Source organism: Amphimedon queenslandica, unplaced genomic scaffold, assembly GCF_000090795.2.
Source record: "Amphimedon queenslandica unplaced genomic scaffold, v1.1 AMPQUscaffold_13474, whole genome shotgun sequence".
Lineage (NCBI taxonomy): Eukaryota > Metazoa > Porifera > Demospongiae > Haplosclerida > Niphatidae > Amphimedon > Amphimedon queenslandica.
Window position 1 is genome coordinate 220,892 of NW_003546290.1, and position 24,075 is coordinate 244,966.

Here is a 24,075-nt window from a genome sequence, read left to right on the forward strand (position 1 = left end):
TAATTGACACCTTTATTTCCAGCGAGACCATTAGGGTGTCAAAATTAATCACAACAAATTATTTTTTATTCATAAAATGCCAGCTAAATCTGGACCCAGCCTGACTTATAGGATTGCATAATACTCCGGGCTGTGTATTTTAATTCTATTATTAGTGGATGTTTGGTGTAGCATTATAATGTGTGTGGCCAAAACCCATTATTTTTAAAAATGAAAAATCTATTACATGGATTATTATAGCAATGCCTTAGTTTTTCTTCTGCTGTATTTTGCCCTCAAGCACTACATGTACAACATGATGACATGCATGACCAATATCTCATGTTCCTGTTTGAATCATTAATGCAACAAACACTTCATTTGAATTTTCTGCTCCATTTACTCCTGAAGTGAACAGTGCATGAGGCTTGGGGGTTAGGGGAGCTGATACTGCCCCCAGAATCAAAATTACTTATGATATTTTTCATTGATTGGTTCTACAGAGATTCAGGTTATGGTGATCTTTGAGTTATTACAAATTTTATTGTGCTAAATTACAAACTCATAACAAAGAGCTGGAGTGGGGGCAACATTCACACTCTGCTAAGTGCTAACTCCTCTATAAAATTGAAAAAATGATACAGTCCCATTCACAAGTTTTAATGATTGCTGGGCATGAATTTTATACCATAATCTAGATCCCAAGGCCGAGGTTGAGGGTGTTACCTGAACGAAAACCAAAGAAACAATAACATTAATACAGCATAGGCAGCAACAAAAAAGAGATTATGATGATTTTATGAGTAGTTTATTTGGAGCTAATTCATCTGCTTCTGTCTTCCTATACTTGTCAACAGCAAATATTATGTGAGGGAGAGGTTAATTGTCAGCAAAAGCCTCACTACAAATTTTTTAGCATAATGGGCAGGGCACCACATTGATGTCAAAATATATAGTTCATTTACTTTTGCATGCATTATTGTTAAGATTAATCTAAGCAACTTTTTGATCTGTCCAGCTCAATATGTTTTATTTTTTAAAAGAAAAGGGTATTAGAGATAAAAACAAAAAATGAAAAAATATATTTAAAAAAATTGCATGGGCCAGTTTATTTGTAAAATACTGTTTCTTTTTCAGAAAAGTTATACATACTTGTTGTCACATGCAAAGCCAATTTTGTTTTTACATCCAAGTCATAGAAACTTATTCATAACTTAAATAGTAGATTCTTTCTTTTTATTGAGCCACAGTCCAGGAACATTAAGCTTTGGGCTTTCAGAAGCACTATCAATGAAGATCATAATAAATGTCAAATCAATACAAAAGGTAATACAATGTATGAATAATCCCTGCAAAGCAAAGTAACCAAGAGTATCAATAGTTACACCAGTGACATATGCCAGTAATGAAAAGGAAGCGTTAAAAGAACTCTTTTGAATACCATAAGCTGTAGTGATAAATTCCTTATTGACTATAAAAGCTGGTAGAGCTGTGAGTGATGGCCCAATAATAGAATACGAGAGAGAAAACAACATTCCTGCTATGAATGGAATGTAACTGTCTCCATTGCTGAACATAAATAATAATAAAGCTGGGAGATTTGTTATTACAAGTGATGACAGCAACCAATACAATCGAAAGCCAATCTTAGTTGTAAAAAACCCAACAATTGGTATGAATATGATTGCTCCACCAAACAACATGCTATTACCTAAATTTGCTATATCAATTGATAGGCCATATTTTTGCGTAAGAAAGTCTTGACCATTTCCTACGAATGAATACAACACTGCAAAGTAGACCATATTGATAGCTGTAGTCAACCAAAATAGTATAGAAAACTGTTTCATATTTTTTAGAATACTGACTTTATGAACTGCTGGTTTTGGTGGTCTTTCAATTACCTTTTCTCTGTTGTAGTCCATACAAAACACTATAAAAGTGAATATTAGCCCAATTATCATTGATACGGCAGCAGTGAGTAGTGTGATTCCTAGTCTAAAAGTTGGGCGATGAAATATTGAGAGATTGTCATATATTAACTGAGGAAGAAGTATGGCTAAAGTTCCTCCTATTCTGCTGCATGCAACATCAATTGAAATGGCAAGTGGTAGGTTGTCCTTGAACCAGATTGCTTTAAAACCATTAGAAATAACTACAACTAACTCATACCCAGCTCCAATAAAGAATCGTCCAGCAATCATAGTGAAGTAATTATCACAGAGTCCTCCAACACCCCATAGTATCTGACCCAATAAGACACAACTGACAACAATGAGCAGCCCCAATCTCAATCCCACCAACTTGTCAATTAGTATCCCTCCAACTATGCAAAGGAATATATTTGGCCATGATGAAACAGAGAAAAGCAGATCATATTCAGCAGTAGTGACTCCCATCACTTTAATAATGGTATCTTCTATTCCATTGGGCATTAAATCGCAATATACAGACAAAAGACGTATAGAAGAAAGAAATAAAAGAAATAGATACTTGCCTGTCCAGTTATTGCCATACCAAGCCATTTTAATGCCGGTGAAGTAAGAAGATTGGATTTTACACATCAAACTGCTGCACTATAGATATTACAAACACGCATAATTATTTGCTTTTCTACCATGCCTAGTTGTAATTGACCAATCGAATTGCTTGATTTCAGGTTCATAAAATAATAATTTACATACCACCAATTTCCCTGTTGTACCATAGATATTAGAGTTATAAAAGTACATAATGTTCATATTAAATGACAAAATATTTTAAAGATAATAAAAAAGATACAATGTTGAACAAAATAGCATGTATAATAAAAAATACAACGTTACCACACATGTGTACATTTAGATTCCATTACAAATAAAAAGATTATTGAACTATTTTGTAGGAAAATATTTTAACATCAAAGTATAATAAGCTTCTTCATCTCTAGTATTCCTTGTTACAAATATTATTCTTTCAATTTCACTAGCATTTTGTATTAACCAGTTCCTCACTGTATTACATGCCACATTAGCAGCTTCTACGCTTGGATAACAGTACTGTCCTGTCGATATACAGGGAAACGCTATGGACTTGAAATTGTTCTTCAAACATAAGTCCAGGCAACTTCTATAACAATTCCTAGTTGGCGTGAAAATGAAATAATTAAATTTGCAAATGTAAATGTACACATACATACATTTTAAGTTATTTTAATTATTTTGTAGTTTGCAGAAAAATAAAAAAATGGTGAAACCTTCATTTTTGTATTACAAGGCAAAAAGTAGCACAACAACAGTACCACAAGGCCACAAGCCATCAACACAAATTACAACTAAATTGTTGTTTCTAAAATTTTAAAAGCACTACACTTGGACTCAATTAATAAAACCCACTAATAATAATGCCTGGGAGGATTAGGCTTGCATAATATTGAGATTCATACATGTATAAATAAATTCTGGCAATATATACTACATTAATGTGTGCATATGTTGTGTCAGATTTTATATATGAAGTCAATTACAAAACCTCAATTACAATTACACATTCCATTACAATCCCTTTGTAAAATTAGACTCTGCTAAAAGTGATTTCAATTTTTAAAATATTTTTGCATGAAACAGAAATATGGCTAACGGCAGTTTATACATTATAGAAGTAATAACATATTGTCAACAGGGTTTCTAAACAATACACTAAATGACCTTACAAGCAATGCACTACTTTTAAAGTAATTTTAAAACTCATAACAATTTAATTTTGATTGGAATCAGCTCAAACTAGATATACAACATCAGAAGGTGTATAAGTGACAGCAAAAACACAAAATTATAAAAATTCTCTCCTAGTCAATTTTGACATAATTTGGCTTGAGACAGTGTATTATAGTACATGCTTTCAGGCCAGATGTTTAGCAACATTAAAAATTCAATATTGATTGGAATCAGCTCAAATTAAAATTAACACGTATATGTATCAGAAATAATTCTTATAGCTTTTTGACAAAATACCATAGATCAGGGTTTTCTATAAAGCTTTACTGAGCGAGCTAAACGGCACATGCCATGAGCTGGCAAGAAGCTGAACACTATAGAGAAACTCTGATCGTCACACTTCCATTTACACATGAACAGTACATGTACATATGATTGTGTAATATTAAGTTGCTATTGAGGTAGATTGAGAGCATTCCTTGTGTCCGTATTGATAGAACATATAAATATTAATTACAATGTACTGAATTAGGCCTGAGTTACAATTATAATTATGTAGCTGTAATTGAATCTCTAATTTTGTACAATGTATTAGTAACGCGGTAGCGTTACTAAGTAGGATTCACCCCCAAACATAATCCCCAGGTCTCGTGTCTGTTGTGACAAAAATAACTTCCACTTGTCTATTATTTGTACAGCATGCAGTGGTTAAAGTTGTATGGACATATTTGTAAGTTAACATCAATGTATAAGATTACAGAATACTGTTTAATAATGACACAACCATGAGTATTGTGGACGCATAATACATGTACATGTAACTAAGCAAAGCAAAAAGCTAAATTGAGTGGGATAACCCACTCAGGCATTACTGTGTAAAAGCATGCGCAAACTAAATTTAAATGGTGCCTTTTTACACATACTTAGTACAGTTTATGAATGTGTTCAGTGTTCACCATAAAACTAATGCAAATGGTCAAACACGTAAAAAAGTGTTATCATACAAAAAATTAGCTAGGTGTGCACACATATTGCAGATCAAATGACTTGAATCTTACTCCTGATAGCAAAAAAAGGTAAAAGTTACAATGACTACATGGCTTAAATTTTATTGCAACATACCATACAGTGTTTTAACAATACCTTAGTTTTTCCTCTCTGTCTACATCTTTACCCTCAGGTCCTACAGTATGTATGACATTTCTTGCTGGCAAGTTGTATCCACTAGTTAGTTTTGCGTCACCAACTTCACATCTTCCTATTCGAATGCATTCCTCCAACAAACACTCACCAGCTCCGGAATGTAATGCTCCATTTACTCCTAGTGACAATATACATGTAACACATCATAAACTTCTAGGATACATATCTTTTAAAACAAAAATTTAAAAGAGCTTCACTAATGGTCAGATACTAATAAAAACAACTTTAAAAATCACATATGCATGTGCTAAACTTGAAGTACAGGTATGCTTCAATGAACACACATAATTTTATCTTCAAAATTTACACAATAACAAATTCAAAATGTCATATCAAATACCTTTTCCAGTAGTTAACCAGTGGTTAGATGCATTCACAACAGCATCAACTTCAACATGAGCTAGATTACCACCAGCTAAAAGAGATACTTTCTCATGAAGAGTTGGAGTAGCAGCAACTTCAACACTCTCAGCTAACTCTAAAAGCTCAAATCGTTCTACGCTAGACAAAATAATCATGACTGAAATTATTTGTGAAGTGAAGTATCATTACTTTGTATTACAGTGCATATACTAAATACAATGTATAGCTGATATTTTTTTGGCCTAGAAGTTTTGCAAATCAGCCTAAAAATTAATATTGCACATTTTAAAGTGTAACTGCAGTGATTTTTTAGGGTATTTATTTTATGGTCTTAATATGATTGCCTGATCATAATAATGATGTGTTCCAACTTCTATTGTCTAAAAAAATTTATTCACTGAGATATGAGCCTTCAAAAATGCACTTTTTGCTTCCTTTCAATTTACTTCCTGTCGGTGGGTGTGGCTAAACGTGACGTCATAGGAGGCATAGATGCAGATAACTCCATTCCTTTATAGGGGGAAATAATGCTTTATTCTCATGCCTTGTAATGTAATAGCACTAATTAAAAGATTGGGATCATTAGCTTTCATTATCCTAAGCATGCAACTGTAAGAAAAAAACTCAAAAGAAGCAAGCAAGCAGATTTACCAGTGTGGTGAGGTAAGAGGCTTTGGTGGCTGTAGAGGTCCAACTCAGCTTAGGCATTTATAATTAAAAGGATGTGGTAAAAAGGATTCATAAGCTTATAATAGCATTGTTTCTGCTTCAAAAGTAATTTTTAGCCTAGGCAATGACTCCCAATGCCTAATTAGGCCTGCAGCCACCTATGGTAAGAAGATTCACCAAAGTGTTTTTTTCTTGCAGTTGCATGCTTAGGATAATGAAAGCTAATGATCCCAATCTTTAAATTAGTGCTATTACATTACAAGGCATGAGAATAAAGCATTATTTCCCCCTATAAAGGAATGGAGTTATCTGCATCTATGCCTCCTATGACGTCACGTTTAGCCACACCCACCGACAGGAAGTAAATTGAAAGGAAGCAAAAAGTGCATTTTTGAAGGCTCATATCTCAGTGAATAAATTTTTTTAGACAATAGAAGTTGGAACACATCATTATTATGGTCAGGCAATTATATTAAGACCATAAAATAAATACCCTAAAAAATCACTGCAGTTACACTTTAAATCAACCCAGACAATTTATGCATTTTTCATCTTTTCTGCTATTTGTACTGTATTTAATAGATTTTCTGAAATTTTAATTTTTGAATTTTCAAAAAATGCAATTGTGCCAAAGTTTCTTGCCATAATATAATATACATTAACTTTACTGTGCCAAAAGGACACAAAATTATAAAAATCAACGTCATTAGAATGATTATAGATGTACAAATCAGTTGTACACATACATAGTAGATATGACTGAGGCACTGACACACATAAATTAAGGAGGTGTCACTTGCGTAATAGTCTGTACTAATGTTTGCAACAGGATGATCAAGCAGATATGGCTTAATTTTATACAATTGGAAAATTAAAAATAGGCTAATAACAAAGACAAATGAAAATGAGAAAGCACAGAAAGGTACAGGGCATCGAGACTCGAGAGTACCTTGGTTCTCTCTTCCACAACAACTTTTGATGTCTTGTCTAATCTGATGGTCTTGATCAATTGACAAGCATGAATACAAGGAAATGTCAAAATTATGTCACTACTATTATATATACATAATTTATGTCAAAATTATAGTTTAGTAATAACAATCACCAAACCTTTCAGAGTTAAACATAGATGACCAGTCTCAAATCTTTTCCCCAGTTCTGGAAAGTGTTGTACTACTTCATATTCTTGGGCAGTTTCAGTCCAAGAAGGAATGGGCTGGCCACAATGACTTATCCGGGACTGCACTTTAGATCCTACAATCGATGCCATGAACTTAATAAAGTTTAACTTCAAAACTCCGCCCCAGTGCCAACAAATCTAATTTTTACAAAAATTAATTATCAAAATGCTGCACTAAAAATAATTTAAATGAACCATTTTGCACGTTAGTTAGTACAAGGACATACAATATAATAGCATTTTTATTAATTTAAAATTAATTTCAGTGAACTGTTATATCTGAAGAAGCTTCATATTGTGAGGCAAGGAACCAGTTAGTTTAGCAGTATCATTTACAGGACTGATTGAGGAACCATAGATTCCTTGTGGCGGTGGTGGAGAAGCATGAGCACTGTCATTGCTATTATCATGGCATCTATCAAACAACAATAAAAATTATTGATAAATAATAAATTTATTCGTAGTGATCTACTAACTACTACAGTAACAGTAACAATAATATAAAATATTACTCCAAATTAGATTCCTGTGGAAGTGGATGATCCAACAAATGAGTGTGATGCTCAATTTCATTTCCAGTCAGACTATCAAAGAACATGAAATATTTGAGATGCTAAAAATTATCTTACATAAAAGACTGAACAGAGGTTTTCGTAAAGAAATTTTGAATAATCTCGAGACAGTTCTTTGTAATATCATTATTCATTAACCTGTACATTTGACACAAACTTTCGTAATCATCACAAAGTGATGACCGAACTTACTTCACATGCCTGACTGTCTTGCATACCATAAGTGTATCTAATAGCATGCTTAAGGAATCTTTCCCAATGTCATTATTAGGCAGACTAAAATGATAAGAATGACAGTAATATCATAGTGCTATATTTTATGTCTCATGCTTAATTAGAGTCAAGGCTAATGACTGTATAAACTAAGCAGCACACCCACAGATGCACCTGAATTCTTATCACAATGAATGGCTCGTTACATTACCTCAATTCTTCTATAGTCTGCTTTTTTCTAAGTTCTCGACATAATAATGACATCATTTCAAGATCTCCAAGTCCACTAGATGATATTCTACCAAAAGATAATGAATGATGTACAACAAAAAAGTACAATATTACTCTAGTTTCTTTATGGGAACCTCAGAGGTTGATATTTCAGAGAACAATGCTATTAGTCCAGCTCGATTCAACCTCTTTACACGCCATACATCTAGTAAAATAACAACATTAAAAAACAATAAATACAGCATTAACGTACCTCCATCAAACATTTGAATTGTGTGCTGATTACGTGAAGGCAAGCTAGAATAATGAGGTTGATTCCTGTGATCAGCAGAAAGTGGAGGAGCAGCTCTAAAAGCAGAGCGATTAAGAGAATTTGACTGAAATTGCTGTGAATTGAGTGGAAAATGCCCTTGTGAATGATGAGGGTATCCACTACCAGAAGGCACAGAAGTCTCATATGCTAAACCTCTGTGTATTCTGGGTAATCGATGGTCATAGGAATGAGGAAAGGGATTGCCATGCATAGGAGAGTGTAGAGAAGGAGGGGTAGAAGGATGACTTCTATTAGCAGATAGTTGCGGCTTTCCATATGAGAAACTTTGTGTCCTTTGCATTCCATTGTTAATAGGAGGGGGAGAATACATACCATGATGTCGCTCCCCTTCGCTTACTGAGCTTGACCTCTGGATAGCTATTGGTCGTTGCTCATCACTAAAAGCAACACGCTTTACCAATGGCTTTGGAGATGTCTGGTTTGAACTATCAGGAGGCATATTGATGATCTGTACTGTTCTATACGGATTGATTCGTGAAGGTCCTGGTCTTTTGTACTCTTCTTCTCTGAACTGATTAGAAACTTCATTGTTTGCTGTGTGCTCTGACCAAACACGCTGTGGTATGAAGTCTAATCAGAATTAATAAAACTTTCAAAGAGAATCAAATAAAGAGACACATTGGCAGTCAGTAGCTATGAATACGATTAAACTTACTACAGAGGAATGCACTACCTACATATGACACTATGTCCAATATGCCATTTTAGCCAGTGCACTTTACATACAAAGTTACCTTGTGATTTCAATGCCTGTATCTCCTTTCTCGCTTCAAGGAGTTCCCTTTCTGTGTCTTCTAGCTTCGCTGCTACTTTGTAATAAAGCTGTGCATAATGATCTCGCCTTTGGTAGGCATGTTGGAGCTTTTCACCCAGTCTCTGCAGCTCAGCACTTTGGCTAGTATCTAATGATAACAAAGGGAATCTAAAACACTGCACGTACAGATGCGTTGCCAGAATAAAAATAAGCGTATTAGCCTACCTTTGTTGAAAGTTGGAGATTTACTTTCGCCTTTGCTCTGCATTTTGCTCAAGTGTAACAACGTAGCTCATTGATAGATGTCATTAAAGAAAGGGTGGTCCTTAAACTAATATTGATGTAATTTCCTGTATAAACCATCTATATTACATAACACTAATTATGCAAACAATAATAATTATTTATTCTTCTTTTTTCTCTTGCCTTGACCTGTATAAAGGTAGTCAAATATGAATCAAACTTCAATAAATTCAAAACACTAAACCTTTTTTAGGTGTCACTTTCCCCCTAGCAATCCGATGCTCACGCAATTTCTCAGCTAAATTCTAATAAGTACACAAAAGGTGATCCCAAAAGGTAATGGATCATCGAAAATAATAAAATAAAACTTACTAAATGTTCATCTCTAAAAAGACCTAAGTTACGCAGTCTATGCAAAAGAGTATTGAACTTGTCAATTGGTGGATACCATTTTGGTAGGTCCTTCAAAATTGGTTTCTCAGCAAAATGTGACACAACTTTATATTGCCTATAAAGTAAAAATGTCATAACAGCACATTCAGAAATGTATAAACAATAAACAAGATACCATCCACTACACTTCAAATGAACAGCACTCGATAGGAGGCATAATATGTATACGCTACACCATTCAAATATGTCAAAACACAGATTACTACTACAAGTTATCCAAACTTTATGGAGTGAATAATTAGCGTGCTGAAATTGTTTATCGTATGATAATATACAACAAATTATTGATGGTAGAAAATATTTATAAAAGTGTAGCTTTGGCGTTATAATAAAATTTGTGGTAAAAGTACATGTACGTGTAGGATGTAAAAAATTTTAGATTGGCTTTGGTAGTTTGGTAGTATTAATTAGTAGTGCTAAAATATTTGGTATTACAAAAGGCACTTTAATGCCACTTCTTTTATTGACTACTTTCACCACTGCGAAGTAAACCAATCATTACAAAGAAATTACACTATATACTACAAATATTACAGCCTAGTGTCATATTACAAGCTCCTGAAAGGGCAAATGCCTTGAAGACATCAAAAGGCAAAACAAAATGTTAGTCTCAATTAATGAATAATCAATAATTAAAGTTAAGAGTACGATAGTGTGGCGTGACCAGTGACTACTCAGGATAACTGATAAATTAGCTTACCACTAACTACAGGGTTCATTTTTACATTGTCTTTATTGACAATCAGGACCTCTAATATTGCACAGAAGCAAACATTGGCACACGATTACTTTTATCGAAATGTTTCTGTGGTATCATACATGTACATGTAGCTTGCTTCCTATTATTCTGTGTATCAATATGCACATCCAATATAACCTTGCAATGGTTACTGGAAACAAAAATCTGTAGAAAGTAAATGTATGCTGATTCATTAGTATACAAACACTGACTGTAGCACAACTCAATTGGTTTCAATTAAAAAACTTATAGGATGAGCCGATTCTGTTAATATTTCTTGATTTTGTCATAATTGTTATGAATTGCGTCCAAAAATTAAGAATGAAATCTCTTTTAGAAAACATTACAAAATTCCTTTTAAAATGGAAATGCTCCAACCTACATGTACATGTACATTAGAAAAACTATGTGTGTAACTAATTATAAAAAATGGTATATACAGGAACTTTTTTAGCTATAGTTATTAACTAAAAAGGCTGAAAACTGGCTATGTGCACTGTGGAGCCTCAAAACAATTAAAAAATTCTTTTTACAGAAGAATAAATAGCCATAATGGAATCTAGATAATCAACTATGCCTGATCATCTCCTATCAGTACTTCATTTTCATTTGTATATGCGGCTAAAAATAGTCAAAAAGGTTAGCTATACTCATCTTTTCCTGTATTCTAGTTACATCTCATACCATGCCTTATTCCTGCTAATATCCTCTTTTTCTTGGAGGTCCATGTAGTGTACACTGTACAAGTGGTCAAAGTATTAAGTACTTCTTGCAAGTAAATTAAAGCATACCGTATAGTGCTTTAATTTAGTGGAGTTTTATTTTGGCAATTGGCAATTTGCAAGCAGAATCGCCAATACTAGAACTGCCAATTACAATTTTACAGCAAGATCGCCAAAATAATGCACTGCCAAAATAAAGCGCTGTACGGCATTAACAAAAAAAAGTAGTGACTCATACAGAAGGACAAAACCTCCCAAACATGTTTCACATAGTTTTCTGAAAAAAAGATTTTGATGCTTCTAAAAGGGCAGTGTGGTTCTTTTTTTGTATGATACACATGTAAATTATTATAGACCAGTTGGGGCTAAGTTATTCTTAAAATTCTATGAATATACTTAGCGTCAACTGGTCTATTGGTATTCAGCAGCAAAAACAAAATTTTTACCAGTTTCTATATGAGTCTAGGCCCTCTATTACAGTACAGATCAATAACCCATTACATCACTACAACTGAATTTATAGGGAAGCATTAAGACATTATTTTATGTCAATTGAATTCGCTACACAGAAACCAGATGCTCTCATGGATCTTACATGTACATGTACATGTAGCTAAGACACCCTTCAGGTGTTAGGATATCGGGTTTAATGGTACTTTAGCTGTAAAATGTTTGAGGCTGATTGGCAATGAGTAATTACTTATCTTAGTACATGCTATATAAATCCCCTAGGCATTAAGGCTATGTTGATAACAATGATATTCACAAAATAATTTCTTGACAGACAGTATCAACCCACGTATTAAATTATAGGCCTCAAGCCAGCAACACCACCTTGACATTTTCTGAGTGCTACAAGGTACTACAGACTCACAAGCAGCATTTATGGCAAGTATGGAGGACAGACTAAATCATACAGACCTGCTCCAGCACAGTTTTCTTGCTATGCTTTATTTAGGCACCTTTTACTTTGATCAGCCTTTGATGTGGACCGTCAGTAATACTGTATGTCATTGGTGGACACCATTAACGAGACTGTAAATGATTCATTCAGAAGTCATAGCACTTAAGGGGTCTATATACTATAGACGAGGCCACAGATCAAATTATAAGCCCAGCCCATGTACTTCTAACTGCTATTGCTTATGTTTTAGATTAAATGGACTTCACAATAACTCACTTAGCATTAGTTGTTCTGACAACTTCACCAAATATGCGAGCTCTCAGTCTAGCAAATCTTCTAGCATAGTTAGTAGCAGAACTCATTTGGACCCTGACAGCAGAGCTACGGTGTATCTTGTTGCTCAGCCTAGTCACAGCCTCCGACTCTGAGTACCACCATAAACCTGCACGTGCGCGTGTGAGCCACACCTGTGGGCGGTGTTTTCAACTTTTCATAAAAATGGAGCTTGATGATGACAGTGATTTCATGGACAGTGCTTCGTTTGACGCTCTGTCACAAAATGGCACCACATCGATAATATTATCTAGTGATGAAGAAGATACTCTACCCGTCCTGTTAAAGAAGAAAAGATCGAATGATAGTCTTAAAACTTCGTCCGAGGGACTAGAGGGAGGCGGAGCAGCCTCTTCACAAAATCTGGAGAGTTTGGCTCGAGGTTTAGCAAGCAGAATAGATCAGATATCTAAGCTACATGAATTTGATGACAAGTGTTCGTCTATATTAGGAAAGGGAACAGTCCTTGATCACACACAAAACGTCATTCTGAAACACGAAGTGATAGATGAAACTATCGTATCAGCTGAGCAATCGCCAGAGACATTGAATCATGTGAATGTTGAAGTCACTGTGTCAAGTTTAAAGTTGCCACATGGAACACGATTCTTCGTAAAAGCTGTTGATTTTGTAGACACATTAGGTATTCCTGATACTTTGAGGGGTATGTCATCTGACGCTCGATTTGTTGGCAAAGTTCCTCCAGATGTAATATTTTGGCTTTTAGAACTAAGTTGTCTTTCACGTAATCACCTAACTCGTCAATCGGCTTTTACCATTTTAATGCAGAATCTTCAACAAAACAAAACCTGCATGCCATCACTCATTATGTGCTATTCTCATGTTGCAGAGTTACTTGTGAAATTGGGGGCAAAAGTTGATGATTTAACTACGTTTTCTCAATTTGAACCAACTGACTTTGTGCACAGTGAAGAAGAAGTGGAAGTACTGCTGAGCTCTATTAAGCACATAGCGTCTTTCCTTAAATTTGTTTGTCTGTCATTGCCTCGTGATAAATTGTTTAAGTTAAGAAATTACCTAACCGTTTTGATTACGATTGCATTAGACAAGACTGTCTCCAAAGCAGTGTCACATATTAGGAGCTGCCTGGAAGTACTACTCTCAGTAGCATCAGATGAGGAGGCAAGAGAAGTATTTTGTGATGCTGTATCTGTCCATTGGAACTTAGGTAAACATGGTAACTGTGTTTTTCTACTGAGATTATTGCCAGTTACAACGCTAGAGTTACGTTCACTGAAGCGTCAAATAGTCAAACAATTTTTATTGTTAGTGACTGAGAGTATAGGTAATGATGTCAAAGATCATGACCTATCACTCTCCATTTTGCAGCATTATATTCAAAAAGAAAGTAATGATATTGACTATTATGAGATGCATTCTGTGCTGACAGTACTTGGTATCTTTGTGAAGCAACCTGATATGAAATGGGACTTATTGAAGAACAAGTCACTGTTTCTAGACAACCTTTCTTACCTTGCAACTAAAAAAATAAAGGAGAACGTGAACCAAGTTGGTGAACAAGGGCCTGTGAAGGATCTTATTATTTATCTGAAGCTTGATCTTGAGCGAGAAAATGGAAAGGAATCAATGCAGACTAATCTTTTTGATTACTTCATGGAACCACAAGACTAGTACAGTGTTAATAATATTACTGATTGCCTTAGTGTATTAATTTCAAACATTAGCACAAGTATCAATTATTATTAAAAATATAAAATAATTAGTTTTGTCTTTCATAATGAGGTGTGTTTGCTAATACTGAGTCCATTAAGGTACCTCCATTAATAATATTTGTTGTTCCAATTATATAATCTGTCACAGCTAAAAAAAGTCAATTAAAAAGTAAAAATCTATTTTCGTTACGAGTATTACCTTCTTCACGTCCAGCTAGGTATCTTAGTGCAGCTATCTCAGCATAAGAGCAGCCTCCAATGAAAAAAACTAAAACAACTTGTGGTTGGTCTGGAGTTGGTTTCTCTGTAAAATGTGAATTATGATAATGGCGAACATGAATCTCATTGAGGCATCAAAATGCCTAGTTTTAGGGCTAGGCAAATTGTGTTTCAATTTTTGCTTATTATGCTTTTAGGCACTGCACCAAATTCCATCTTATCATGCTTTGAAATAAATCCACTTATGCTCATTATTGTGCTCATATTTTAAGCTTTACTCAAATTTTGACTATAATAGCTATCAAGTTGCATGTACATGTACATGCATCTCTTATAATTCTAGTAAAAATGATATTGAATTAATGCCAGAATGTGAAAATGTTTCCAGTGACTTTGAGTCTAAATAGTTTGGTTGTTGTACTAGTGCTTGTACTATTTAATTGAAATCATGTGGCCACAGGTATCCGGCCAGAAATTTTTGACCTATTATGCTCTAATTATGCCAGCATAATACATATACATGTAACTTGCTGCTCCAAATTATGCTGGCATAATTTGCCTAGCCCTATGCACTTTTATTAATATTATTTTATTATTTCATTACTTTTTCTCTCATGTCCCTTATGAACTTTCTGTTCACGCATGATGGTTGGGCCTGGAATCAGCCTCAAAATCTAAAATGAAATGCTATCAACTCAAGAACAAAAACAGTGATAAATTACATCTTCAATTTGCTGCCATCCATTTGGTCTATCCAAATATTCAACAAGTCTAACTGTAGCAGGAGCATAACCAGAAAAAACATAAGCACTGTCTTTAGGAGCCTGTGCATAAAACACATCAAATATTATATTGACATTAAGAGTACTTGTATAAAAAGCTTACAAATTCATCAACTTTTTCAACAATAAGTCTCAATGATCGTTTCACTACAGCAAAGCTCTTACTCTCTTGAACTTTTATAAGACCAGCTTTCTCAAGGTTGTGAAGTGAAATTAAATGTTGTGTTCCATAACACTAAAACAGAAACAAATGACATGATGCACCATAGCAATATATTTAAACAAACTTGTATAATTCCCATCTTATATCGCTCGAGTAATTTGGGCTTCAGCCCACTGTTTGCAAGAGACTGCAGACAAATCAAACGAAGTACCTTGAAGAAAACATAACAATTAATATCTTCCCTATAGCCCTTACTTTTTCAATTGGCTCTTGTTTGCCCATACATTGCTCAATATAACTATCAGCCCCATCACTGTTATCCTCTTCACGCAAGGCTGTAGTAATAATAACAATAATTAATGATAACAAATATTATTCATTACCCTGCTCAGCATATATGACCTCTAGAAATTCAGGCATATCTGTTCTTTGTTTGATCAATTCAGCAATTGTAGTATCTATAGGATTAAATAGTAGAATACTATTTTTGACAGCATCTTATACTTACGTCTACTCAAAGATATTTTATCTTGCTGCATGTGAGGTAGCTTTTGTACAAATTGCTTTAGTTGTTGGACAGTCTTAGCATCATGCCTTTCCTGTATGGACAGACAAATATTGCATATCATAATACAAGTACATAAATAATGTATACATGTACAGTGTATATAATGAAACACTGAATCGTACAGTTAATACATGTACATGGATAATAAGTGGACCATGTCAAATGCGCATTAATTAGTATCAAGGATAGCTAATGAGATATCCATAGGTAATCACCATAACTGATTTCTGGCTGACAATACAAATTTGAAAAACAAATTTAACCGTAAACAAGTTACAGACATTACGCTGTGTATGCATGAGCTCAAAAATTAATATTTATGGCTCACTTCAAAAGCTGCACTGATCTCTCTTGCTTTCTTACTGAGTATTTTACCAATGGAACGGAAATTACTATCCCTCATGTTAGAATACATGTTCTCCTCAGACGTTAGTGTTACAGAGAGTGGTGTAATAGGGGGAGGAGCATTTTTAGGTACTTGTTGCACATCTTCAGAGAACTGATCTCTCGGAAACTTAGCAGAATCTAAAAATATACCAAAAAATTATCAATAAAATAGATTCCATGATTCTGTATTAACTGTATCTGATGCCAAAAAACTCATCAATGAGTCCTTCATAAGTTAACTGAGTGGAAAGGGCAGCAACTAAGTCAACAGAACGATCAAGTAGTATGACAGCATCAATTTGTGGAATAGTATCTTTAGCTGTTGATTCTCCACCTCTCATTAACTCCTGACGTGTTCTTTCCATCATATTTGCAACTATCTACAAGTAAAATGTACTATAATTATTATACAGTATACATGTACATCTAAATTGGTATACTAGTCTGGTACATGGTTGCACATGCACATGTACATGTATGATGTACCTCTGCATTTCTTCCTTTGCCATAGATACGTGGTATTACTCCAAACAAGGCCTGCAACCTACCAATGCTTCGTACGGTTTGATCAAGTGGAGTTGGGTCCATATCTAAATACAAGTCCTACAAAAAATAATCAAAATAATATTATTCTTATTTGCATGCAAATATAATACAATTCCTTACAGTAAAAGCACTATTGATATCTAATGATATTACATCTTGATCTAAAGGAAGCATGTCAAGTCGAAACTCTTTGATGCTAAAAGAAAAAGGAGTTGTTTGTCCATCTTTTAGCCGATTTTCCTAACAAAGGTGATAACATTAACAATATCATTAATATAATAATAACAGTTAGTAATTTTATTTCACATACCTCTAATTTTTTGATACAATGAATTGATTTACGTGGTACAAAAACAACAACAAATGACTTCGATTTTGCAGGTCGTCTAGTTAAAAAACATTTAGTACTATTGTGAGACATATTACAAAAGAACCTACGCTATTGCTTTGATTATGTCATCTATAATACTGAGCTGTGGTCTAACAAGGAATATGAATTCAGAGACATCTCGATATCCATCCATATCAGTGATGTTCTCAGCAGGAAGACGAATCATTTTATAAACACCAAGTTGAAGAAGGAAGGGAACCTCAGCCACTAACCCAACTGATCCAATCAATGTGTCGTCCCAAACAATTACCTACATGTAGTGCATGATAGAAAAACCCTTCTAAATGCACAAATAGAAACATGTACAAAATATACATGTACAAACTATACATGTACAAGTACATAGTGTTATTACAAAATGATAATGTAGCTGAACCCTCTTTGCTGTAATTATGCATAAAAGGCTTACTTTTTTCTGAGAAGGATTACCAAGAATGTCTTTCAGTTCTATACGAGCCGACTCTCTGACTAACATCAAATTAATGCGTCCACCAAACAAGTGAGAACCTGTAGCTGTCATCTTCTATCTATACCAATAATCAAGCAATAATTCAAGAATAAAAATATTAAGTACATGTACATGTACATGTACAATAGAAACAATTACAACACTTTCAGACTATTAGATTATACCGTATAGCTTAAAAATTTGGTAGAGTAAAACTTTGGTGAATTGGCGAATTGAAGTCCATTTGCCAAATTTTAGTCTCCAATCTGATAAGGCTCCATAGAAACAAACACACAGTTAAAATTTCGTCAAAATTTTAACTTCCAAACTTCTTTTAGAGTCAATTCGCCAAATTTTAGCACTCCAAATTTTCTAGCTATATGGTATAATGTGAAACTGCAGGGTTTCCCAGAAAGCATACTAATGAAGTGATGCTTCATGAGCTGACAAGCACTACAATACAATACATGCATTTTGAAAACCTTAAAAATTTATAAAAGTCCAAATTTGAAATTTGATTGGAATTAGCTACACAACGTAACTTTGAACATCTACAATTTATATGCATCAGAAAAAATATAAAACGAACAATCCTTTCTTAGTCATTCTGACAATATTTAGACAAAGACGAAAAGCTACATGTACATGTATATAGTCTTTGATTGTAATTGGCCTAACTTTTGAGCAACTTCAACCATTTGTAAGAACTTGACATGATTGAAATCAGTTCAAAGGTGATACACAAGTCAAAATAAGGGCATGTACAAACGTATATGCATTGAAGAAGTATAAAAATAAAAAATTCTCTCCTTAATTTTTTTTATCTACAATGTAAATACCTTGTACTACATGTACATTGTGTAAGGGTCATAGGCCGAATTTTTGAGCAACTTGACAATCCACTGACAAGGAGCTGCATTACCAAAATCCTATGGGGAAACCCTGTCTGACCGTTACACAAAAATGGTAAATCAAATTAAACTATGTTCAGACACAATGTTTGAATGTAATTTCAGGGTCTATACTGCAGTGACTATTTGAAATTAAATTTAATAATAATGACAACTTCTTCATAAAACCACCATACAGTTGGCAATATTAAATCTCACCAATAAATCATTTTGCACAGTAGTTCAAGGCTTCAAGCTGAATAGTCTGACACATGATATGCATAATTGGTCCTTAATCATGGTTAATCAGTACTTTTACTCATAAAGAAAGTGAAAATGATTTTCAATATCATATCAGTCAAACTACAAAATGACACAATAATACCTATGGTCAACAATTGCTTACTATCAGATTGTATATATTTGTATCTTCAATGAGAATAAACTTTTTACATTTAGCAAAAAAACATTTCATATTTTAAGAAACATGCAAAATACACACTTGGCTTGGTGATCCTTAAGAGTACATATGTACGTTTATTTGTGTGTGTGATATACATGTAATTATGACTAAAAATCTTTTCTTATACTTGTGTATTAATACACATGTACAAATCAGTGAACATGCCTATCATAATTAAGTAAGGCAAGAAATACATGTACATGAGCATGACATTTCAAGGGGGTCACAAAATATTTTACCAGGGGTAGCAAAATGTTCCCTACCTCAATGGGAATACACCAACCTGTCTACCCTCTGCTAAACATTAGTGAACATAAACAATTTTTATTCAAAAATTATTATAAGTTTCATAAGCCACTCCCACTTTAAGTATGGCTTCAAAATACCAGTTTAAAGAATAAAAACTAGCTATACACAACTCCAAATTGATGCCTTACCTACCCTCTCTATGAAGGTGTCAGTAAAGTCACTCTGTAATAAGGTCAATAGACAAACCAGAAGACAAAGCTAGCTAGAAGAGCCACTCCCTCCTTTCTAGTAAGGACCACGCCCTTTTGATTTCTAAATAAAGCCCAAACCCACGTGTGACTGTGTGTTTAAGCAGAGGTAGGCCTATAGCAATGAAAGTAAAGCGTTGTAAACATGCGAAAAAAGTAGTATCTTTCTACAAGAACAACTTTGGCTTTCGTGAACCATTTCAGATTATTGGTAAGATAAAAGAATACTATAAAATCAAGTGATTTTAACTTGTTTTTATTTTATTTAAGTCGATGGGACTTTTTGTCAAGCAGCTCTGAAGGGCAAGATAAACATTAAGGAACAAATGCCGAAATATCTCTGCTGTGCAGTACAGTTGGGTAAGCTCCTATCTTTTAAAAATTTATTATTTTGTTTGGGGTTGGTAAATACAGAGCTGGCCTTGATTTGGGTGGTGAATGGCAAAGTGTCTGGTATATGCCATATAATGTATAATGTAGTATTAATAGTTCTTGCCAAATCAGCAAATTGTTCTACGCAATGTTAACATCAGAGATCACACACTGATGTGTTGCAGTTACCACATGGCCACATTTGTTTGAGAAATGGGGCATATTATTAGTGTTTCCTTCACTAAGGTTATGTTCGCAGAGCAACAAAAATGATGCACTTTGTATTGCTTTGTTCCTGTTTTATGTTGCCAAACATTACCAACAATAAAGATAGATCTAAGCAAATATCATGTATGACAGCAAGTGGAATAGAAAGGTATGATTTTTGTTATCCTTCCTATGGGTTTTGGTAAGACAGCCTGCTTTAAGAAAAAGATTTTGGGAACAATGTTATCATTATTGTCGTTAGTCTCACTACACCCCTTCGCTACCTGTGGATCCCATGAGGAAGGGTCTGGGGACACTGCTATCTAAAACTTGTGCAAAAAAGAACACGTGATTGGCTCTATGTCATGTGATAGAGGAGACCAGATCAGTCAAGATAGCTGGAATAGATGCTTTGCAGCTAAGGAAAGATGAAGATAGAGTATCTGCAAATTTGAGGGCAGCAACTCTTCACAGAGCACCATAGTATTTACTTATTATCAATGACGTTTTATTATAAACACGTGACAGTATTATTACGTCATAAGTGTGATGGCGTTGTTGTAGTAAGCAGCACAGTAATGCTGCTCTTAAACCTTGAGAAAGAAGTCCAGGGTGCAATACAGGCTCCCTCCTTTCTTTATTTTGTCCTCATTCTTCCTCTTTTGTCATAAACAGAGCTCTTCGGTAACATGACTGCTTGTCCTACACGTGGTTCGAGCAATCTGATTGGGACGCCAGATTCTCTGGCATGAAGCACACATTTTAGATAGCAGTGTCCCCAGACCCTTCCTCTGCAGGTAGCGAAGGGGCGTGATGAGACTATATTGTCGTCAGTCCTTTGACAGACCTTAATTAAATCAAGTTGAAGATCTTTTGAGTCACAATGTATTTGCTGGTTTAATTAGTTCAGGAATTAGTTGCTCAAGGAAATTGTAGCATTCTGTTTATGGTTTTGGAGTTATTTTATTTTTATGTTTATTATACGTTTGGAGTTGTTGGTTTAATTATTAATGATGCTTTTTGTGTTGTTAAATAGTAATTAAGTCAATATTTTTTTTACCTTTCTTCTTGGTTCTTTTGCTTGAAGACAATGATGGATGTGGTATTATCAGTGCTTCTAGTAGCCATTCCAATGACTCACTTGGAATTAAAACATATGGTAGTGAATTTAAAAGTATTACTTTTACATTAGCGTCATAAATCAGCCAAGCCTTTAGCTCTCAGTCTTAATTTTTGAATCTTAAATTTTGGTGAGGCCTTTTGTTTTACAACATTGTATTTTTTAATAATTTTTATGTTATTAATTTATTTTATTTCCGATTTTAATTTTAGTTACAACTAAATGTGTGCTAGCTGAACTCTCATCCCATGCTGCACTACATGGAGCTAATGCTATAGCGAAGTGCTTTAAGACTCATAATTGTTCACATTCAACATTTTTACCTCCAGCAGACTGCTTGGACAGTTTTATAGGTAAGAGGTTGATTAATAGCACTTGGTATTACTGGTTTACAGGACCTACAAACAGCAAACACTATTGTGTTGCAACTCAAGATTGTGATCTTCGTCATAAATTTCAAGAACGGGGAGGTAGGTTTTTAATTATTGTAGATTTGATATTATTTTGTATTTAAGGTATTCCCTTATTTCATATCATTAGGAACACTATAGTATTAGAAAAACCCACTGAATCGTCTCAACTGTTAATGAATGAGGTACAATAGCAAGTTATTGTTATGGCATTTTGTTTTTCTGATTTTGTTGTTTGGGGGTGTACCATGTAATGAAAAGCCACGAATTTCTAACTAAACACACACTATACAGTATATAATTTGTAATGAGCATTATGATGCTCATTATGCTTTGTGTGTGACATGTCATCCCCTGTTCATTATGTGAAATGGGATTTGCCAATAAAATTTTCACATTTTTCTAATAATGCCCACCTGTTTAATTTTTTGATGTAAATACAAGCTTCCTTGTTGAATTAGCATCGTAATCATTGCTTTTGAATTGCTTTCAGTAAAACTATAAGTTTTATGTGTTGTCGTTTTTTTTTGTAAAGCATATTTTATTATTCCATTTTATAGATTTCTTTGGGAAAAGTCTCTCCAACTCTTCCTGAACAAATGGAGATAACATTAGATAATAACCAACCATCCAGTGATACTAAACGGAAAAGAAGGAGGCCACTTGGACCAAATCCATTATCAGTTAAAAAGAAAAGACTTAAAAAATCTGTTTCTGTTGCGAGTGGTGGAATATTGCAAAAGAACAAGGTGATTCAAATTTTGTTACTTGATATTGTGTTTGCAATTGTGCATCAATTCAGAATCCTCTATTGTTGTTATATAGTCAAATTTTGTGTTATCTCAATAGTTAATTTTATGTAACATTTGATGCCACAAGAAAGGCTAATTGGATTCTGATTGTATGCGGATTGACAAATAAAATATAGTGGAACCTTTTAACAGATGTGCCATTTGGGTACCGTATTAAATTGATTTTCACGGATTTTTTTTTTGCGAATCAGGAATGAATCTGCGAAATTTTTAAAATCTGATTTTTCTTTTGATGCAATACAAATAAAACCTCCGTACACTGGACTCTTGTTCTAGAGGACTGCCAACCATACACTGTTAAAAGAATTTACACATTAATTAACCATGATAAGTGGCAGTGGGTGTGGCTTGTAGCTATATGACATCATGCTGTGTAGCAACTGTTACAAAAGCTGCCATGTGGAGTTGCAAAAAGCATTGTGGCAGGAAATTTTTTATTCAAATACTTTAACTAGCTCGAGGAATAGATATCTAGACAAATTCCTCAGCATAAAAGTAGAAGAATCTTTACACTCTGAATTAGAACTCAGGACAGACACTGGTCTTGCAGTCCTTTAAAAAGAACAGGAAGGCATGCAAGCCTGGGTGTATGCCCTTTTTAGCTGAGTTAGCAATGTTCTGATGCAAGGAGTACTAGTATACCATCCAGCTAGTTGATAAAGCATTAATTATTGCAGGGAATTTTAATAATGCACTAATAAACTCCTCATAAAAACACCTTCAAATAAAGGACAAAACTGCTTGTCCCAAAGTGTCTGTTGTTTAGAGGTTCTACTGTGTACCATATAGCTGGAACTATTGTTTGGGAATTAATGTTTTCAGATTTGTGTTGTGGTAAGCAATTGCCAATAATAAGTCTACAATAAATTTAACAACTGCAAACATTTGTCAAATGTAACACTTGCCAATATTTCTGACTAGTTTCTGTTCATATTTGAAGTCACTGGAATGACTACATTTTGTTAGCTGAAAACTTTCGATGCTAATAACTTCTGCTGTTTTTGTGGTTTTGTCAGAATCACAAAATTAAAATCTGCAAAAAATCTAGATAATTAATACAGTACAAGATGTCAGAATGCTTTTGATTCTTGAAAGTAAAATTTATGAAAATGATTATTGGGTGGTTTCGTGAAAGTTTAATCCCTCAAAAGTTCCCAGCTATATGGTATATGTGTCTAGAAATTTTTAAGCTATTTTTAAATTTGTTATAACGTGATGCTCGTAATTTTTAGGGAAGACGGTTGAGATTAATCAGAAAAAAAGCTCTTCAGCAACTTGCTAATGATGTAATGACCGAAAAATAACATTATTATTATTATTATTATTAAATCAAATTTTTGGTACTGTATTTATTAGAGAAATTATGAGAAATTCTGTTGAGCCAACTACATTTGGCAACATTCATGTTACCTTTCTTGCTGAGAAGACATAATCAGGGCTTAAGTAGTAAAGAATGACTTTAAGCTTCGCAGTATAATAATCCAAGTTATAAGTACCCTTTTGCAAAACATGCTTAGTC

The 24,075-nt window shown here is 34.0% G+C and overlaps 6 protein-coding genes across 7 annotated transcripts; 1 reads left to right on the forward strand and 5 right to left on the reverse strand.

Annotated features, from left to right (window-relative positions):
* Positions 1-1,193: 1,193 nt before the first annotated feature.
* Positions 1,194-2,504, reverse strand: LOC105312090 (major facilitator superfamily domain-containing protein 1-like). The gene has a single exon (XM_011404459.1). The coding sequence runs from the start codon at positions 2,502-2,504 to the stop codon at positions 1,194-1,196; it is 1,311 nt and encodes a 436-aa protein (XP_011402761.1).
* A 187-nt stretch (positions 2,505-2,691) lies between these two features.
* LOC100631525 (macro domain-containing protein mll7730-like) lies at positions 2,692-7,201 on the reverse strand. Its single transcript, XM_003385081.3, has 4 exons — positions 7,020-7,201; positions 5,218-5,373; positions 4,818-4,995; positions 2,692-3,099 (listed from the first exon to the last, which is right to left on the reverse strand). The coding sequence occupies exons 1-4, from the start codon at positions 7,177-7,179 to the stop codon at positions 2,853-2,855; spliced, it is 741 nt and encodes a 246-aa protein (XP_003385129.1). The 5' UTR covers positions 7,180-7,201; the 3' UTR covers positions 2,692-2,852.
* A 27-nt stretch (positions 7,202-7,228) lies between these two features.
* On the reverse strand, positions 7,229-9,510 carry LOC109580830 (uncharacterized). Its single transcript, XM_019994376.1, has 9 exons — positions 9,419-9,510; positions 9,174-9,341; positions 8,359-9,009; positions 8,220-8,310; positions 8,086-8,172; positions 7,854-7,937; positions 7,719-7,799; positions 7,602-7,673; positions 7,229-7,504 (listed from the first exon to the last, which is right to left on the reverse strand). Exons 1-9 carry the CDS (start codon positions 9,459-9,461, stop codon positions 7,363-7,365), a joined length of 1,419 nt encoding a protein of 472 aa, XP_019849935.1. The 5' UTR covers positions 9,462-9,510; the 3' UTR covers positions 7,229-7,362.
* A 9-nt stretch (positions 9,511-9,519) lies between these two features.
* Positions 9,520-12,714, reverse strand: LOC100631651 (28S ribosomal protein S33, mitochondrial-like). The gene is made up of 4 exons (XM_003385082.3): positions 12,531-12,714; positions 9,809-9,944; positions 9,681-9,741; positions 9,520-9,625 (listed from the first exon to the last, which is right to left on the reverse strand). The coding sequence occupies exons 1-4, from the start codon at positions 12,614-12,616 to the stop codon at positions 9,594-9,596; spliced, it is 315 nt and encodes a 104-aa protein (XP_003385130.1). The 5' UTR covers positions 12,617-12,714; the 3' UTR covers positions 9,520-9,593.
* Positions 12,715-14,259: 1,545 nt separating this feature from the next.
* LOC100632912 (vacuolar protein sorting-associated protein 33A-like) lies at positions 14,260-19,664 on the reverse strand. Of its 2 annotated transcripts, none has more exons than XM_019994375.1 (17): positions 19,580-19,664; positions 17,747-17,864; positions 17,385-17,587; positions 17,257-17,332; positions 17,067-17,186; positions 16,887-17,003; positions 16,594-16,780; positions 16,342-16,538; positions 15,954-16,044; positions 15,829-15,903; positions 15,701-15,780; positions 15,570-15,656; positions 15,386-15,517; positions 15,223-15,324; positions 15,105-15,174; positions 14,481-14,585; positions 14,260-14,429 (listed from the first exon to the last, which is right to left on the reverse strand). In XM_019994375.1, exons 2-17 carry the CDS (start codon positions 17,855-17,857, stop codon positions 14,329-14,331), a joined length of 1,854 nt encoding a protein of 617 aa, XP_019849934.1. In that variant the 5' UTR covers positions 17,858-17,864; positions 19,580-19,664; the 3' UTR covers positions 14,260-14,328. The 2 variants fall into 2 exon arrangements, with proteins under 2 accessions (XP_019849934.1, XP_019849933.1); XM_019994374.1 differs by having other exon boundaries at positions 19,576-19,662.
* A 24-nt stretch (positions 19,665-19,688) lies between these two features.
* Positions 19,689-23,946, forward strand: LOC100631777 (rRNA-processing protein UTP23 homolog). The gene is made up of 7 exons (XM_003385083.3): positions 19,689-19,846; positions 19,906-19,995; positions 21,547-21,687; positions 21,730-21,804; positions 21,850-21,929; positions 22,305-22,493; positions 23,789-23,946. The coding sequence occupies exons 1-7, from the start codon at positions 19,759-19,761 to the stop codon at positions 23,858-23,860; spliced, it is 735 nt and encodes a 244-aa protein (XP_003385131.1). The 5' UTR covers positions 19,689-19,758; the 3' UTR covers positions 23,861-23,946.
* Positions 23,947-24,075: the final 129 nt, after the last annotated feature.

What these genes read in the sequence shown, in the direction of transcription:
- LOC105312090 (XM_011404459.1), bottom strand. Translation starts at nt 2,504, where the DNA reads ATGGCTTGGTATGGCAATAACTGGACAGGCAAGTATCTATTTCTTTTA.
- LOC100631525 (XM_003385081.3), bottom strand. Translation starts at nt 7,179, where the DNA reads ATGGCATCGATTGTAGGATCTAAAGTGCAGTCCCGGATAAGTCATTGT. An exon ending in CTGGTTAACTACTGGAAAAG is followed by an intron (nt 4,996 to 5,217) that starts GTATTTGATATG and finishes TATTGTCACTAG; the next exon opens with GAGTAAATGGAGCATTACAT. An exon ending in GACAGAGAGGAAAAACTAAG is followed by an intron (nt 3,100 to 4,817) that starts GTATTGTTAAAA and finishes CACGCCAACTAG; the next exon opens with GAATTGTTATAGAAGTTGCC.
- LOC109580830 (XM_019994376.1), bottom strand. Translation starts at nt 9,461, where the DNA reads ATGCAGAGCAAAGGCGAAAGTAAATCTCCAACTTTCAACAAAG. An exon ending in AATTCAAATGTTTGATGGAG is followed by an intron (nt 8,311 to 8,358) that starts GTACGTTAATGC and finishes TTATTTTACTAG; the next exon opens with ATGTATGGCGTGTAAAGAGG. An exon ending in CCACAGGAATCTAATTTGGA is followed by an intron (nt 7,505 to 7,601) that starts GTAATATTTTAT and finishes GTTGTTTGATAG; the next exon opens with ATGCCATGATAATAGCAATG.
- LOC100631651 (XM_003385082.3), bottom strand. Translation starts at nt 12,616, where the DNA reads ATGAGTTCTGCTACTAACTATGCTAGAAGATTTGCTAGACTGAGAGCT. An exon ending in GTCAGAACAACTAATGCTAA is followed by an intron (nt 9,945 to 12,530) that starts GTGAGTTATTGT and finishes TTTACTTTATAG; the next exon opens with GCAATATAAAGTTGTGTCAC. An exon ending in TTTTTAGAGATGAACATTTA is followed by an intron (nt 9,742 to 9,808) that starts GTAAGTTTTATT and finishes TGTACTTATTAG; the next exon opens with AATTTAGCTGAGAAATTGCG.
- LOC100632912 (XM_019994375.1), bottom strand. Translation starts at nt 17,857, where the DNA reads ATGACAGCTACAGGTTCTCACTTGTTTGGTGGACGCATTAATTTGATG. An exon ending in AGATCAGTGCAGCTTTTGAA is followed by an intron (nt 16,045 to 16,341) that starts GTGAGCCATAAA and finishes CTGTCCATACAG; the next exon opens with GAAAGGCATGATGCTAAGAC. An exon ending in CCTAGCTGGACGTGAAGAAG is followed by an intron (nt 14,430 to 14,480) that starts GTAATACTCGTA and finishes GACTTTTTTTAG; the next exon opens with CTGTGACAGATTATATAATT.
- LOC100631777 (XM_003385083.3), top strand. Translation starts at nt 19,759, where the DNA reads ATGAAAGTAAAGCGTTGTAAACATGCGAAAAAAGTAGTATCTTTCTAC. An exon ending in CTGCTGTGCAGTACAGTTGG is followed by an intron (nt 19,996 to 21,546) that starts GTAAGCTCCTAT and finishes TTTTAATTTTAG; the next exon opens with TTACAACTAAATGTGTGCTA. An exon ending in CTGCTTGGACAGTTTTATAG is followed by an intron (nt 21,688 to 21,729) that starts GTAAGAGGTTGA and finishes ACTGGTTTACAG; the next exon opens with GACCTACAAACAGCAAACAC.